The 17,024-nt window shown below is 37.5% G+C and overlaps 1 protein-coding gene and 1 long non-coding RNA gene across 3 annotated transcripts; both read right to left on the bottom strand.

Annotated features, from left to right (window-relative positions):
- Positions 1-2,200: 2,200 nt before the first annotated feature.
- Positions 2,201-10,944, bottom strand: LOC122659766 (gamma carbonic anhydrase 1, mitochondrial). 2 transcript variants are annotated; one of them, XM_043854901.1, is made up of 6 exons: positions 10,715-10,944; positions 8,481-8,624; positions 4,074-4,199; positions 3,835-3,986; positions 2,535-2,832; positions 2,201-2,416 (listed from the first exon to the last, which is right to left on the bottom strand). In XM_043854901.1, the coding sequence occupies exons 1-5, from the start codon at positions 10,827-10,829 to the stop codon at positions 2,554-2,556; spliced, it is 816 nt and encodes a 271-aa protein (XP_043710836.1). In that variant the 5' UTR covers positions 10,830-10,944; the 3' UTR covers positions 2,201-2,416; positions 2,535-2,553. The 2 variants fall into 2 exon arrangements, with proteins under 2 accessions (XP_043710836.1, XP_043710835.1); XM_043854900.1 differs by having other exon boundaries at positions 2,201-2,832.
- Positions 10,945-16,036: 5,092 nt separating this feature from the next.
- Positions 16,037-16,665, bottom strand: LOC122657800. Its single transcript, XR_006332362.1, has 3 exons — positions 16,571-16,665; positions 16,247-16,334; positions 16,037-16,088 (listed from the first exon to the last, which is right to left on the bottom strand). It is a non-coding gene; the product is annotated as an uncharacterized LOC122657800 (long non-coding RNA).
- Between the last annotated feature and the right edge of the window lie 359 nt (positions 16,666-17,024).

The following is a 17,024-nucleotide window of genomic DNA, read 5'->3' as shown; positions in this document are numbered from 1 at the left end:
TCTGTTTTTGTCCAAAATTAAAATACATTTAAAAAAAAAAATACAATCTTTTAAGAACAATAAAGCTAATTACACCTAATCTTTATTGTTTTCTTTTTCAACTTTATGTGTTTTCAACATGTTATTTCTATCTAAACCAAATTTGAACTGAATTCTGAGACCGTGGTTGAAGCGAATGAAACCGAATAGAACCAGTTTAATTGTGATTTTAAGATTATAAAAATTATTTTATTTTAATTTATACATATTGTATCTTGAATCGAACCAAAAAACAAAGAAAGAAAGAAAGAACCTGAACCAATTAACACCCTATGTTCTAATATTCCCTATTGCTTTGACTTCCTATGGGCCATGAATGTATTGCGAACTTCCAAGTCTCTAAAGTCTAATCTATACATAACAGAATAGAGTGTAAAAGACAACGGAATCAACTAGGATTATTGAATTAGGGTCAAAACTTCGAATCAAATGGAAATGGAGGACTACAAGGCAAAGGAGCATGCGACTTGTTTTCTTTAGTGATTCCACGAGTGGAAAAGCAGCTTTGGACAAGATTTCTTTTGTTGGCCATTACAGAAAGATATCGCAAAGGGATTAAAATCCTCTCAAATTTCCTAAGGCTTAAGGCTTTGTTTGTTTGACGGAGAAAAGGGGTGAAAAATTTGTACTTGTTTTTCACAAATTATCACAAATGTGACAGTTTGGTTACATGAGGTGGAAAACTTCCAGATAAGCTCATTAAATACATTTATTCTTGTCCGGTGAGGTGGCATCCCTTTTTTTCCACTTCATTTATTTGGTAGGACTTTGGCACTATTCATGAAAAAGTTACTTTTGAGTTTTTCTCTCTCTTTTTCTTATTTCGTTTCTTTCCCAAGGAATCCCAGTTTTTTTTTCTTTCTTTCTTCTCAAGCTTGGTACCGTTGGATTTAACATCTTTCAAGTGTCAAGCTCTCAGCCCTAAACTGCACTGCACTGTACTTTTAGGGAATTGGAACGGATTTTTTCTCCTCAAGTAATGGGTAAGAGAGTTTAGAAAATATCTCCAAATTTTGCGTCTCAAAAAATACATGAACCCAACTGCCCAAGTTTCTCTCTAAATTGTAAATAAGGCTATAAATAAAGTTTGTCCTGAGGGGTCTGAGGGTCTTTCTCCGTTGAATTTGGAATCATTTTAGCCGATACCAAGTGATAAACCGAAGACTCTCTTCCTTTGTTGTGGTTTTTGAATTTAGGTTATGTTTGAAAACTAAGAAAAGAAAAAACATAATAAGACAAAAATCATAATGAACCAATAATTGATTTATGTGTTTATTTATCTTATCAAATTCATTTTTTTTTTTGAATTTTTCTGTTATTTCTTTTCTTGATTTCTAAACATAGCCTTAAGGTTGTGTTTGTTATGCAATATCAGAATATATTTTGAATTTAGAATGCATTTTAAAATTAGGTTCTTTTGTATTTTCCTTTGTAGTGGAATTTTTCTGTTTTTGGTGAAAAAAAAATTATTATTAAGACTAGGAAGAGTACAAGGTAGATGGACGCCATCAGCCGTTCACGCATCATTGATATAGAAATTTGACAAAAAGACACTGATCTCTCTTTTTATTTAAGATTGCTAGCATAATCTCCCCTTCTTTTTTTTTCTCTTTTTTTTTTAATAAAGTGCTAACATTATCTCTCCACTTTAAAATCAATAAATTCAAAATTGACCTACCTTTCTTTGATGGCTTCTCACTTGAGCCAATACTTTAGTTCTCCACCTTTACCATTACTGGGGTGAAGATCTTCTAGTCTCCATCTTATGCAGATGCTTGCCTCCCACCCATCAAGTATTCCACAAAGAGGGTAGAAGTGGAGATATTGATAGGTAGTTGAGAAGCTGTAGTAGCCCCCAGCTGGTGATCGGTTACAACAATTTTTAGATAGAAAATAGGGATATAAATTTGTAATCTTCTAAGATCGTTTTCTTTCGTCTGGTATCTCGTAGAGATAAACGAGACACACAGTGCAGAATACATGCTTAACCCATTAAGGAAGAAGTAATATGTTGTTTTTCCCTCTTAAGAGTTCTAATTAATCAATTTTAAGTGAGAAAATTTTATTACTTTTCTAAAAAGAAGACGGATGGAACCGTGGAAGGTGTGATAACTACGTAACATACAGTGCAGAATATATGCTTTCCTATTTTTTCCTTTTCTTATACAAAAATTTTCCATGAAGTGCATTAATTATTCAAATAATCCCCAAATGATCAGAAATTATGAGTACAGAAAAAAGATCTTCCAACAAAAAAATATTCTCTTGGGTACAGAGAGGAACTGTCGCATTAATTTTCTCTAGAAACAGGAAATAGGTGGGGTTCTCCATAAACAAGAGAGAACAAGTAAATCCAGAAGCCAGAAAGGCACACCATGAATGATCCTAAAACATGGCAGGGTTCAAAAAAATTATTTAAAAGAAAGGAACCCATATTCAATAAATCTGCACTTTTAAGGCAAATTTCCCCTCACGAAGAATTTAAGAGACCCCATCTTAAGCTGAATCTTCCCTTCACGCAGCTTTGGGTGCTTTATCTGCCAAGATATTATCAGGAAGGATAAGCTGTGGAGGTACCTCGCGAACAACTCCAATCATGGAATCATACTCCTCATCTCGACGAGCAAATTTCTTGCGGAGCAGCTTCTCAAGCTCAATCTCATCAAAGCTCTTCGCATTCTCAGCTGCATGGACCTGTGCTAGATTGGTATAATTGGTGGCTGACTGGGAGATGAAGGCTATTTCTTCCTCCGTGAGCTTCCTCAAGAACTTTGCTGGATTACCTCCCCATACCTGTGGATTACAGATCACAGGAGATTGGAATTCTTTAATCCTGTAAAACAAAGCAGCATGATGGTACTATAAAAACTAAGCCAGTGGAGTTGATTTGTTCTAGTTGCACTCTAAAAATTGCAAATCCACTCAATAATATCTTAAAGAGTCAATATTGAAGGTACAAAAAGAGTGAACAATTGGGGTGATGGGGTCCTCTTGACCATGATTGTCACGAAAGGTTTCCTTCCAAGGATATCTACCATGACAAAGCACACCAGACAAGAACACCAAAATTTCATATTCTTCCAAGCAGATGGAATGAAACTTGACAAGCAGTACAGAGAATTTACATTGTCATGTCCACCCAATAGGGGTCAACTTGCCCAAAAGAACTCCGTGAGAGGGAACATGGACCTCCCCCTCCCCCCAAGAAAAAGGACCCCGAAACAAACCCCATAAGAAAGAGTAACAACAGAAACTATGTATGGGTGCTTTTATCAGGGAAGGCGGGTGCATCACCTGCTAAGGTTTCACTCGGACTACATCTGGTTGGATGTATAATTTTATAAATTAAAAAGGGGGTGGGGGGGAATTTAGAGCGAATATCAACATTAATTGTGTAACACTGTAACTAACTCATGACCTTGCTAATTGTATAATTTTGTTTTAAATTTTTAGCATTTTACATCCAACCAGATGGAACCTTAACAAAACTCAAAAATTTAGTCTCCAATTAATGCCCTAAGCCCCAAGTTTTCCATATAAGAACTGTCGTTTACAAGATAACAATTTGGTGCATGGTGTAAAAGATGATAATGGCCAGTTAGACTGGGCATTGCGTTGGTGCAGTACCAGAAAAGCAAGAAAGAGTTTTGTGTGGGAAAGAACATCATGAAAAATTTTGATCACAAAACTTGTTAAAATCTGCAAAGATCCATCATCCAAGGCAATCATATGGTGAATCTTGGAAAGGAAAGAAGCACTATAAAGTCCTTTCAAGCAGATCTGATGTGGACAAACCTCTCCACATGGGATTCTCGTATTCTGCCTCACAAGGGCTCCTGCAGCAACCATGCCATGCTTCTCAACCACCACCCCATCAAGCAGGGTTGCACCCATACCAACAAAAGCCTCGTCCTCAACAGTACATCCATGTAAGACGGCACTGTGACCTGCCAGTTAAAACCCCAATCATAACACAAGACCCAACAGACAAAACACATACGTCACTTAAGACAGACATTTATAGAAATACTCACCTACAGTAACATTGTCTCCAATGATTGTTGGTAAGACCTTCCCACTGAGATTAGACTTTGCTACATGCACGAGGGAATTGTCTTGTATATTAGTTCCAGACCCAACACTGATGCTGTTAACATCACCTACACAAAGAGGCAATTTTCTGATGAGAATATGCAACTGCCATGAAGAGATACCCATCAAAATCACCAACTAAACAAATAAATTAGTAATAGTCCCAAATCCTGCCATAAATAATTATAATAAATGGATAAAAATATGACAAATATATTGTTCTGGAGAAAAAAAAATCCAAAACCAAAAGAGAACAAACCAGATGATAGCTACAAGCCTACAAAACTGTCATGGAAATTGGGATTAAAATGGACAGCTGAAAATCCAGCTCCCATCTGAATATGCATCCAACTATTCTGATATCTTTCCACCAGATAATCAGATACCTGATATTGGAGGGTCTTTTTTTTTAAAATCCAATAAGCAATCAGACAAAAAATCAGCTCCACTAATATTTGCCCCACTAACATCCACAATGTATAGCATTTAGCTTCTACAATTAAGCATTGTACAGAAATTTAATACTTATATTGTCTTTAAAAAAAAGAAAAACGACAGCCATAATTATATTATATTTAATTCATCATGCCTTCGTTTTCCAAACCCGTCCTGTGTCCCAGATTCCTCTCCTTTGTAATGGAGAAGCCTTGAGCCGAGGGCGAGATCTGCCACAAACTCCCTATCAGCAAAATCACCATTCTCTGATTTGCACTTTGAGGAGGGGGGTGAGGCAATAGTTCAGATTAGGGGGCTGCAACATTCTGATGCCAGCTCGCACTCAAAGCAATATTTGTCCTGTTGTTCTTTCTTCTTCTGCCACTAATTCTAGTATTTAATCTCTTGCTTTCTTCCCCTTTTTCCACCAGGTTAGGGATGAAACACAGGCGAACCTGGGTCGATGAGCTTCAAACCAAACCAAGTTCGAACCAGGGTATGCCCAACTCAGTTTTGTTCAAAGTTGAGCCTGAATTCAGCCTCAGTTGCACCATTTCCACAGGTTCAACGCCACTAGGACTTTGATTGGGCTCAATGAAGGTTTGTGACAGCAAGCAGTACTTTAGCTAGATCATTTTGCATCTCACAATTGACTAGAGTTGGGTGTAGATGGTTTGGTCAATTCATGGTTCTTTGTGTGCTTCAGGATAACAAAGGATTGAAAGTCGGTGGAATCATGGGATTCCTCCTTTTTGTCAATTATTTACTCTTCTTTTTTTGGGGGACAAATGACAATCTTATTTGGGAAGAAAGATCCAGGAATCTTTATTATTGCAAGTCAAAGACCTAGGAATCTTTTCAGGGTTATTTTTTTTGTACTTGAAAACAGTCAAGTTGTAGTAACCTATGAGTATGCATGGCATCCAGACCCGTTTTATTTTTATTATTATTATTTTTTTGTGTGTGTGGGGGGGGGGGATTAGTGAAATATGCCAGACTTAGTTTTATGGGTATTGTTTTGGTTATGGTACAGAAAATTTCTATATTATAACAGTGGTTTAATGGTCAACTACAACTTCACTTCACGGTGAATAGCCCTTTCTCTTTCTTCATTCCCTCTTCAATTCTCCTAACTGCAATACCACAAAGAAGTTTCTTAGTATTCCATATGGTTTCTGCTTTTGTGTTGTTTGCACCAATTGTCACCTAGACCCACAGCCTATTCCACAAACTTAGTTGTAATTGATGACCCATCAAGAAGTAATGTTCCCCTTTATGAACTACCAGTCACAAGTATAGTTCAAGATTTTGGATTTCGTAAAAATTCGACCGAAATCTAGTACATTTTGGTTGGCCATTTCGGTGATCAGATGGCCATATTTTGGTCCGGAACTTTAGGGAAACCCTAACTAACCATCTCTAAACATATTTGAACCATTAGATTAAAATAAATGGCAGTTTGGCTTCGGACCCTAGGTTGGTACTGTACGTTGTATGTTTTGGTATTCTTTCACTTATATAACCTATTCTACACATAATTTAATACTAGAAAACATAATATTTAATAAAAAAAATTGAAATATGATTTAAGAATGAAGAAAAACTATTTAAAAGTATGTTTCAATTAATGGGGATTGCCTATTAAGCATGTTTACATATGTTTCAAGCATCAGATTGAAAAAAGAGCACCCAAAGTCGTAGTTTGGCTTTGGACCCTATGACGGCCAAGTTATCCTTTGCCTGAAGAATGTCTCAAGTTCATCAAAATAGCCCTACAGAAAATTTTGAAATTTGAGGAAAATTGGCCAAATGATGCTTCAAATCCACCCAAAAGTTGAAGTAAATGCTCCACAGTTGACCACCAAGTCTTGATTCAATAGTAAAATGAAGGACTTTGCCTACAAATTGTGATTTTGTATTAGTTCTGGAGTTCTCAGACGAAATGGGATGAAACATTGAAATCTTGCCGAAATGAGTCAAAATTTCGTCAAAATCTTGTCAAAATGACTGAAATTTCAATCGAAATGCCAAAATTTCGGTCAAAGTTTGGTATACCTGTAGAGTCGACACTGTTCGTTTCAAGGCTTTTCAAAACTGAAATATTTCGTGAAATCGAACCATACACATAAGGAGCTATTTCACTCAACACTTTCATAAACTAGGAGTAAACCACTTTAGACAAGAGCTTATAAACTATAAACTATATACACATGGCTAATAGACGGATAATCGGGGTAATGCAGTAGCATCCCAATGGCCCAATCATGTGGTCTAGACATGCTCAAAAGAGATCATCTGTTAGTAACTGGGAAAATTGCATCACAGGAAATTGGTTAATTCAATCACTTTCTCATGGCTTAATTTTAAATGGTCAAAACTTGTTTGTTTTGAACGACATTGATGCAGTTTGAAAGCTTATCAAGATACCCTTTCTAATAAAACCAAGATCTTGCTGATAGGTACATCTGTGTCCGGATTCCATTTTGGGAAGCCTAACGAAATTAAGAGTTCTACCTCAAGTCTATTTCTTAATCCGTAGTTTTCTTTGTTTAAGGGGTAAAGCAATCAACACAATTGCAATAATGTAATAGGAGTCCATTATTTGGTCGTTTAAGGATTTTCTTTTAGAAGCCAAAGTCAAATATTGTATTTGAAGAAGGTAATCTAAATAAAAGATTCTAAACAGCTTTATTTGGTGAGTTGAATTAATGAAATTAAGCCGTATGCCATAGTTGTCAAGGCGTCCAGGCACCTTGGTCGCCTAAGCGGGCGCCTTGGTCGGCTTTGTAGCCTTTTTGGTGTCACCTTGATTTTTTACCCTCTCCGCCGCCTTGGGTCGCCTAGACACCATGGCAACTGTGCCTTATGGCAATGGTTCTGGCACTGAATAAGAATCATGGACATTTTTTCCTTCCTACATTCTTATTGGTACTCTGAATCTAGCCTTTTTATTATTTCCTATTCTCTTCATTAGGTCTGCAGTTTCTTTTTCTTTTCTTCTCCATTAATTACATCTTGTTTAGATCTGCTTGGGATCTTCTCCTTTGAATTCCCCTTGGGGCCATTACCCCCAGGCATGATATGTGCTTTCCAATCCCTTGCCTACATTACTTAGACTTCAACCACCCATTCAGTCTGGACACGAACCACCTTCTCAAGGGTTGACTGCTGACCTCCTTTAGAGTATTCATGAAGTATCTGCATCTTTCTTTGCTAGTTGCTACAATGTAAACCATAATATGAACTTTTTGAAGTTTACAAACATATGTACAAGACAAGTTCTGATGCACAAGGGCTGAAACCATCCCAGCCTTGTATCATGACATATCTTCCATGTACCAAAATGACATGGACAACACCCATTGATAAGCATGACACGACACTTTGAATTCTGCCAGTCTGCTAAAACATTGAAAAACTAACTACTATATCAGCTAATAGCCTTTTGGCTAGTTTAGACTCTTCAAGTGCATAAGACATATGAAGTGACTTAAATTAGCAACCTGACATTTGAAAAAACTGCATCAACAAATTAACACAGAAGAGAGAACGAGAGAGGGGCATACAATCTAGAGTTTACAAGGCTTTTATATTTATATCATTTTCCAAATTAAATAACAAGATTCCACAACTCAAGATCACTCTGACAGTTTGTTCATCTCAGAGGGTGTGTGCAAAAATCACAGAAATTGAAAACAAAAACGATTCAGGCAGACAATACGCAGGCCAAGATCCACAAAACTCTTGGATCCATTCATTTACTGGCATGGATTACCATTAATTCCAGAACAATGGTCAAATGAAAAATGGCACCTGAATCAATTAGTTATTTCCAATAAGACTAGACTGAATAAGTAGTAAAGATGGCATGCAACAAAACAAACACATCCTCAAGAGATCTTAATGCAACTTACCTCTCAAAACACATCCATACCAAATTGAGGATCCTCTTCCCACTTGAACATCCCCAATGATAGATGCACTTGGGGCGACAAATGCATCTTTATCAACAACAGGAGCTTTATCAAATATATTCATGAGTGTCCGATGCCTGGATACTATAAAAAAAATCGAGAAAAGCGATCATTAGATGGTAATAAGAATGACATTCATCAAAAAGAAAGTAAAGACAACATGTATAGTTTCAAAACAGAGATGAACTTAACTATATTCTGTGAAAAGAAACACGAAGAATGACTTCCTCATGTATAAACAAATAATAACTTTAAAAAAAATTTCCAAATAATAACCATATTCTATGAAAAGAGCAGAATTGATGCTTGGATTGTGAGAGAGAGTTATTTTTTTCCTTCCTCTTTTTAACGGAGCTCTCACCTCTTTGGCATACATATCTTATACCAGATTGATTAAAAAGCAATCTAGTCAATAAAAAATTTAATCAGGGCAAAGCATGCTTTCAAAAAAGACACCCATTGAGCAGCTTTTTTTCATAAGATACACATCCATGTCCAAACACATGTCTAGCCATGTCACACGCATGTCCAGCATCACATGCTCTTTATCACACGTGTTTTTTTAACCACAAATAGCAATCGATTAAAGCATCAAACTGTTGACATCAGTCCCACCCTTCTTCCTCTATCTCTGTAGCATCATCTCGTTATCCTCTTTCCTATTCTCATTCATTTTATTTGTTAGCAGAAATAATGGCTGATCTTTTAATTTTTCAAAAAAAAAATTTGCCTTTTTCTCTCAGATAACAGAAGAAAAAAAAAATTTCCTCACATATATGATGGCTGCCTAGGCACCACTTTGCCTACCAAATCATAACTGCAAGTAACTACAGAGTAAATAAGCTTTGAGAAGAGTAATGAATAATGTTTGTGATTCATTTAATGCTCGGTGCTCAATTACAGTACAATTAGGGACGTTATACATCTGAGACTCCAGTTGATTGCTAAAAAGGCTAGAGCCTAGGAACTCATATAGTTGTGAACTTGAAGATGCGCTTTTGAAGACTGGAGTTTGATGTTTTAGAATTATTCCAAAAATAGATGCTTCACCTTTGCACATATAATAAAAGGCAGCAAAAATATGAAGAATTAGGTAGCTAATTATACCTCATCTCATCGTGGGTTGAAAAACTGGCATGAATTTTAGCAACAGGTTGTACAATTAAACCATTGCACTAAATGAATACAGACTAAAAAAAGGCCAAACAGTTAACAAGCCCATGTAAGAAGTATACAGTCTACCATTTTATAAAGCAATCATGACTCTTACTACTGTCTCTACATGGCACTGGAATGCATCCCAGCAGATGTCAATAAAATTGTTGGAACTTGGAAGTGAGGGGCTCTAACCCACAACAGATGGCACTCCCCACCTTTAAAAGAGTGACCATACACCAAGTTGTAAATTGATAAAATTTAAAAACAATTTTTACCAAAATTTAGTCATTGCAAGTTAAGAAGAAATGCACTTCTATCAACAATTAAGCATACAACCAAAACATTCAGTTGGGATGAATTACAATTTCTAAGAAGATTAGCATCAAGTAGAACTGGAGGAAATGGAATCAGTAACTTGTACATTTCCCAAATGCTGCTTAATTCTAACAAATTAAAGTGGATGTAGCAACCAGTCAGGTGTAGAGGAAATACTTAAACACGCATGGACATTGACGGAAGGGAATCCATCAACAGAACACAATTCTAACAACAATTAGATTGTATTTATTAACAGACACACATCATCTAAATGACATCTTTTATGATGAACTCACGTTTTAATCAGAACTGTCAATTATTGACGCAGAAAAACTTCAGGAACAGATCCCTTCCCTCAAAATGCGCAACAATGATCAGATTCTATCGACCTTGTTCAAAACGATGACATCTAAATATCGGTGTGAGAAAACCCTAAACAATCCAACTACTTACATAATCCTATAACGATCAAAATTGGACAATATAAAAAATCAAATCACAATTTGTTTCGACAACATTAGAGACAGCCCCGCCGTTGATTTGTTAAAGAGATGATAAAAGACGAAATTTGAAGCATAACAAAGCAGATGTGCTCTGCTATTATAGGTGGAAGAAATGAAATAGAGGGAGCCGCAAATCTGAAAAACCCGAAATAAAATGGAGGAGACTTATGGGTGGAGCGAGGAGGAGAAGCTTACGTTGCTCTTGGAAGTAGTAGTTGCCCTGGAGGCGGCAGCCGAGACGATCAAGAGCTTGGCCAGACTCGCGAATCCAGAATCCGACAGTATAGATCGCTTTCCCTAATGTTCCCATCTTCTGTGTAGATGAACTGATCGGCCTGTCCTCACACTGTTTTGCTCGTACCTGATTTTTGAGACGACGATATATGTTGTGACTCAGAAGCTGAGAGACCAAATGAAGGAGAGCGGAGAGAGAAAGGCCTCCAAGAAGGGTAGGGGAGAGAGAAGACACGGCAAAAGATCCGAAAGTGTATATCCCATAAAACTGGAGCCCAGGTTCGGCCAGCCACACACGCCCATTGCTTTCTGGCCTCGGCTAGAAAATCCTAGCCTGTGGCCAGGCGAGGGTTGAGAAGTCCCAACTTCCAACCGAAAGGTCAAGCCCGGGTAGGTTAGAACTTAAAGCCTGTTTTGGTTTGATTTCTATTTCAATTTTTTGTGTTGATTTTTTATTTTAAAGGTGTTTGATTTGATTTTTGCACTTTAGTTAAGTGAAATAGAAATCAAATGAAAGAGAAATTCTGAAATAAATAAGAAGTCCTTTTAATTACAAAATTGAAATTACATTCACGAGATTCGTGCTGCTCTTTAATGAGCATGTGGTGTTTTGAATCTGCATTTTGTACACCCCACAAAAAAATTGAGAAAAAAAAACAGAGAAAGCTGCGGCACAATTAAATGAAGAACCTTTACCCAAAAAAGATTAGATGAAGAAACAAGGAGCAAAGGGCTATTCAAAAGCACTTGCCGCCACCGCAACTTGTAGATATGGGGTTTTTCTCACCTCCCAAATTGAAATCGAAATCGAAATCATATCAAATCAGTCCTTAGGATTCACTATTATTTATGATTTTTTTTATTTTAAGAAAATGAATTCTGCCCCGGAGAGTGGCCCTTGCGCCAATGCCTCGTGTGGGCATCAATTGGAAAGGTTGTGATGGTCATTTTGCATACCCCTATGTCTAGGCATATGGGCACGCTCCCATACGAAGATCATGTTCATTTTTTTTTAACCAAAATTATTAATGATTGTGTGGTAAAGGGATGGGAAGTGAGATCAGCTTTAAAAAAACAAAAACCCCCTTCTTCTTTGTTTTTGGATCATCTACGATTATAGGGGGTTCACGTCATTAGATGAGAAGAGAGAATAAAACATGTGAAAGCCATATACACTCCAATTGCATGCTTGCTTATTTTTCAAAATAGAAATTAGTAAATTTTATGGACCCATCTCCACCCTGGATGAAGAGGGAATCTCTTAATTCATCCTATCTAACCCTCTAATTGGAATGAAAAATAGTATATTGGACCATGGACAATAAGGGGTAAGAGTTCATGATAACCCTGAGTCCAATCATAACATTACATTACCATTTGCGAAAAGATCGTGGGTGGAAAACTTAATTTTTATAATCATGATTATGTAACTATAGATTTAAATCATGGTATTGGTCTCGGTCGATACTGATACCAATATGGAACAGTCTCAGTTGGTGCCGATAGCAATAGGCGATATTTTGACCATTTTACCTTCAATAGATATCGAAACCACCGATGTATATCAATATTTGTCTCTGATGACATCAATATGTCGATATGATACTACTACTTAATACCATGTCTGTAACTAATTAAAACTCTTACTAAATATGGTAAGGGGGAGAGAACACTCCTTAGTCGCGTGGCCTTACACTAGCGTGGGGGGCAATGGGAACGTACGCCTAGGCATCCAACATGACAAGGTGGGATGGTCATTTCATCAATCTTGTGTCCAGGTGCGGACATGCGACCAAGTAACATTCTTTTTCCCATATGATTTGACTTTTCAAATTAAATCTTTATTTTCTTAATAAAAGCCAAAAAAATTGATTGTTAACAGTATGAGTAATTTTTAGAATTATTCACACAATCATGTCCGTAATATTTACAAAATTTGTGGTTGCATATTGAAAAGGATCAAGTTTTCCTCCATCCACGATGAACTGATCCCATATGATGCGGGGTGGAAGAAGGTGGGAAAGGGTATCGAGAAGGCATTTTGGAAATATACTAAAACCCTAGGAGGGGTTTGTGAACCCTAGCATGGTGGGTGAACCGTCCTCTATCGATGGAGGGAAACTTAGTCCTATTGAAAAAATGTAGTTTGTTGCTATTGATTTTAAAATAGCAAAACGTTAATATTTTTACAAACTTCTCCATTGATAAAAGATGTTTTGAGAGCAATTAGGGCTCACCACCATCATCATCTGGACTGGCTATGAGGTGTTGATAGAGCTACTTAACCAAGTGAGAGAACATTGGCTATAGGAGTTATTTAATTACCTTTTTGTTGGATACTCAAAATATTTATGAACAGTTTGATATAGTATTAGTTGTTAAACAATATAGGCAATTTATCCTAGTTACTCACCATCTAGCAAGTAGTGCTAAATCTAACAATATTAGGAGCATATGAACAATTAAGGGTGTCAATCGAAATTGAACCGGTAAAACAGGCCCGGCCTGCTTGAGCCCAATCCAAACTGAATCGAGCCCTTATCGGTTCACCTTTGATTTTTGGGTTAGAGCACAATTTGGGTTCAGCTCGATTCGGGCTAAACGGACAAGCTACTGATTGGCCCGACTGATAGGATCGAACCGAACCAAATACTACAACCAACCCCCAAACCTTACAAACTCTACCTAATTCCTACCCAAAACCAACCTATACCCCGGTTTCAAACAAAAGCAAATCGCATTGAAATCGAACCAAACATGAGCCCAACCCGAATCGAAGTCGAAATCGAAAAGGTCTTATTGATTCAGTTTCGATTTCCTGAAACCGACACCGAAAACACAAAAACCGAAGGGAACCGCCCGACTGAGACCCTTAGAAGAGTGATGATATATTACCTTTCTTCTCTTAATAGAAAAAATGCTTTGAATTTAATATTTCTTTATCCCCCCAAGAAAAAAGGGAAATGTTTCCTTCATGCCAGTTGTACATCATGCCACTTTTCTACCACTTGGATTGGGCTATTGGATAAACTTAATAGTTAATACCCACTGAGAGGCTACTTAGACATTTTCTTGTTCACTTTTGATTTTTTTTTAACTTTTAATTAAGGGAACATGTTTTTTGTCCAGGAGCATGGCACCTGTGTCGGCATGAGGCCAATGGGAGTGAGGTCAGAAGCATAAACATGGGTGAAATTTTCGTCTTTCATGGGGTAGGGCAATCTTTTTGCCCCATCCTATATATATGGGTATAGGAACCACGCTCTCGTATGGTCCCTTTTTTTCTTTAATTAATTATTGATAAACTAGAGCCTTTATTTATACATGTCCTGATTGATCTGAAAATTTGACCTTTAATAAATGATGGTATCGTTAAAATGTCTATTTAGATTGAGGCCTAACCAAACATCCATGTGGTAGTAATTATGGGGGCTGGCTCAGGCTTAGGTTCACGTACGAGAACATTCTCGTACGCTCTTGAGCCAATTAGATGGAATCCACTCTGGTCGGCTCGAGAGCATACAAGAATGTTCACTTGCACCGAACTCTAATTATGGGCAAGATGAAGGTTCAAATGCTGTTGCAATGGAAGTATGCCTCCAATGGAAAAAAAATAATGAGGAAATGATTCTTCAACGAGAGTGTAGACTCCGCTAACACTCCCCTCTCTCTATCTCTCTCATCCCTTCCCCTAAATTGGCTTATCTGCCCCTTGAAGTAATTCTTTATGAAGGTATTCATTGAATGACATAGGCTACACTATGGGAAAAGAAACACTCTCCCAAAAAACTATCAAACCTTTTTTTCTAGGCAAAAATTCTTATTCACCATGGGTGAAGAGAATCTAACCATTGGGATGTCATTATTCCAAGAAGAATCCTCTCTGGCGCATCTGATGGTTGAAGGCACTCGAGGGACTAACGTGCTGGAGAGAATCCGGGTCCCATTATTCCCTCCAATTTGGATCTTCTATGGCTTGGCAGGTAGCGGCCATTGTGCTGCCTACATCCAGATAAGGGCGTTGGCCCCACTCAGGCAGAGTGCTTGGGCAGTGGGCAGTTGGTAGGACGGTCATTTTGCCCGTGTCTGGGTGTAGGCAGCACAATGGCCGCTACCTACTCCGCCGTAGAGGATCAGAATCCTTCTTCGCTCTACCCCTTATTGTACAATGTCCAAATTATCCTTCACACTATTCCAAGAACTACATCCAACCATCAGAACCATGGATTAAGAGATTCTCTTTTCTCCCATGAATGGAAGAAATTTTGGTCATTTTTTTTGTATTGTAAAATTGTTTATTTATTTATTTATTTTTGGTCAAAATATTGTTTATTCATGTACACTTGGTCTTAGCCAAATCCAGTAGGCAGGCCAAGATTCCACTAAGCCAAAATGGGCTGGTTAGGGTCCGTACTTCTTTCCATCCTAAATCCATGATTGGATCCACCTTGCCAGTCCTCTGTCAACTCAGCCGAGTCCGAATACAGTAATCGATATTCACAGTGCCTGTGAAATTGAATAATGTAGGAAATGTAGAGGAATTGCCAAGGCAACTCATATCAGTCCTGGTCTGATTACTCTGATCTCGATGCGAGTCAGCCAAAATATGTCTAATATAATTCTGACCCCTAGACCTTGTCGTTCCATTATGTTCGTGGATCACCACCACCTCTGGTTATTTACTTAAAAAATACCCCATTACGCCTAATTCTCTATTTTTTAATTAAAAATTTTTTTTGGGGGGGAGGGTGGGGGGAGGAAGAACGGCACCCACTTGCGTCAGACACACTGCCCCTGTGCCCTGAAACAGGTGTGAAAAATGATCACTGCACTCCTGGTCTTTTCCGGATTCCAGGGGGATGGTGGCATGCTGACCTGGTGGAGTTCTCTTCCCCCTCCCCTCCCCTCTCCCTTTTTAGAGTTTTATCTCTCATTGCAAGATTTCTAATGCATTCCAAGTTCATTTTCAATGTTATCAATTTTAATGGTAAGGTGTTACAGTTTCTGTAATTCTATGATAATAAGCTTTAAAAGAACTACGATCGAGGGAGTTGGATTTGAAGAATAAAGCCCCAAATTTCCTTGATGACGATGACATAAAACTAAGATAATTCCAGATAGTTTTGATTCTAAGATCCAAATGGAGTCTTTATGGAATGATTTTTACCAAATGCACAACACAGGATCAAACTGACATTTTGGTACAATTAGGCATGTTGCCCACCTTCCTAGTAAATCAGTAAATGTAAAAAGCAGCTGTCTCTTTCATACCAAATATTTAGTGAGGAAAATTCACTGCCTCAAGCTTTCCACAATGTATGATGCATATAGATCCCTGCACCAGAAATAAATATCCACCATAAGCAAACAAATGGGTGAGAAAATTTAACACCTTCAACAGCTTTTATATCCACACATATATTAGATGCAGTCATTTTAATATAAAGTTAAAATAACGAAAGAGTGCTATTTTAAAATATTTGGAAAACTCACCTGGAGTATTTGATTGCTTTAATGGCCTCTTCAGCAGGGAGAAAGTCATTCACTGCAACTGCAACTGTTTTATTCTCGTTCTTCTTGTCTTCATTGCACATAACAAGTGAAGGTTATACAACGCAATGAAAAAGATTATGCGGAAAAGATACAGAATACATCCAATCTTTTGGTTCTTCAATGGATTATTACTGATGTCCATAAAAGAAAACCATTTGATGGTCTAGACCATCCAATTGGACTAATAGGCCAGCAGGAGACCTGGCTAATCACGACTAATAAATCACAAATAAAGAATGAATATTGAAAGCATAGAGTGGATACAGTCCTCAAAGAAGCGGCGGATCTCTGCCAGTCGATGTGGAGGACGCTCCTTGATATCCCGATAGTGGCGGAATTCAGGGTCATCTTTCATACCAAATATGTATCACTTTACTTTATTGTTTTTATGAGCTTCATTGTACCAAAATTAAGCCATAACAGCTTTAATTTGGGGTCATATTTCAGTTTCTAATTGGACATTCCCCTTTTATCCTTTTTCTGAAGTATTGTGAGGAAAATTTCCATGTGTTCCACAATATTCCTTTCCCCCCACCCCTTTTTGGGAAAAGGTAACAGTAATTGTATTCAGTCAACTCAAAAAAGGTATCCTGTACACTTAGATACTGTACAACTGTCACGGCCACAATCTGGCCCTTTAAAAAAAAGAAATCACTGCTTAGAAAGATCAGAGGACTGGCCTTGGTGCAACGGTAAAGGTTACTCTATTGTGACCAAG

Source organism: Telopea speciosissima, chromosome 4 (genome assembly GCF_018873765.1).
Source record: "Telopea speciosissima isolate NSW1024214 ecotype Mountain lineage chromosome 4, Tspe_v1, whole genome shotgun sequence".
NCBI lineage: Eukaryota > Viridiplantae > Streptophyta > Magnoliopsida > Proteales > Proteaceae > Telopea > Telopea speciosissima.
This window is presented reverse-complemented; position numbering and strand designations above follow the sequence as displayed.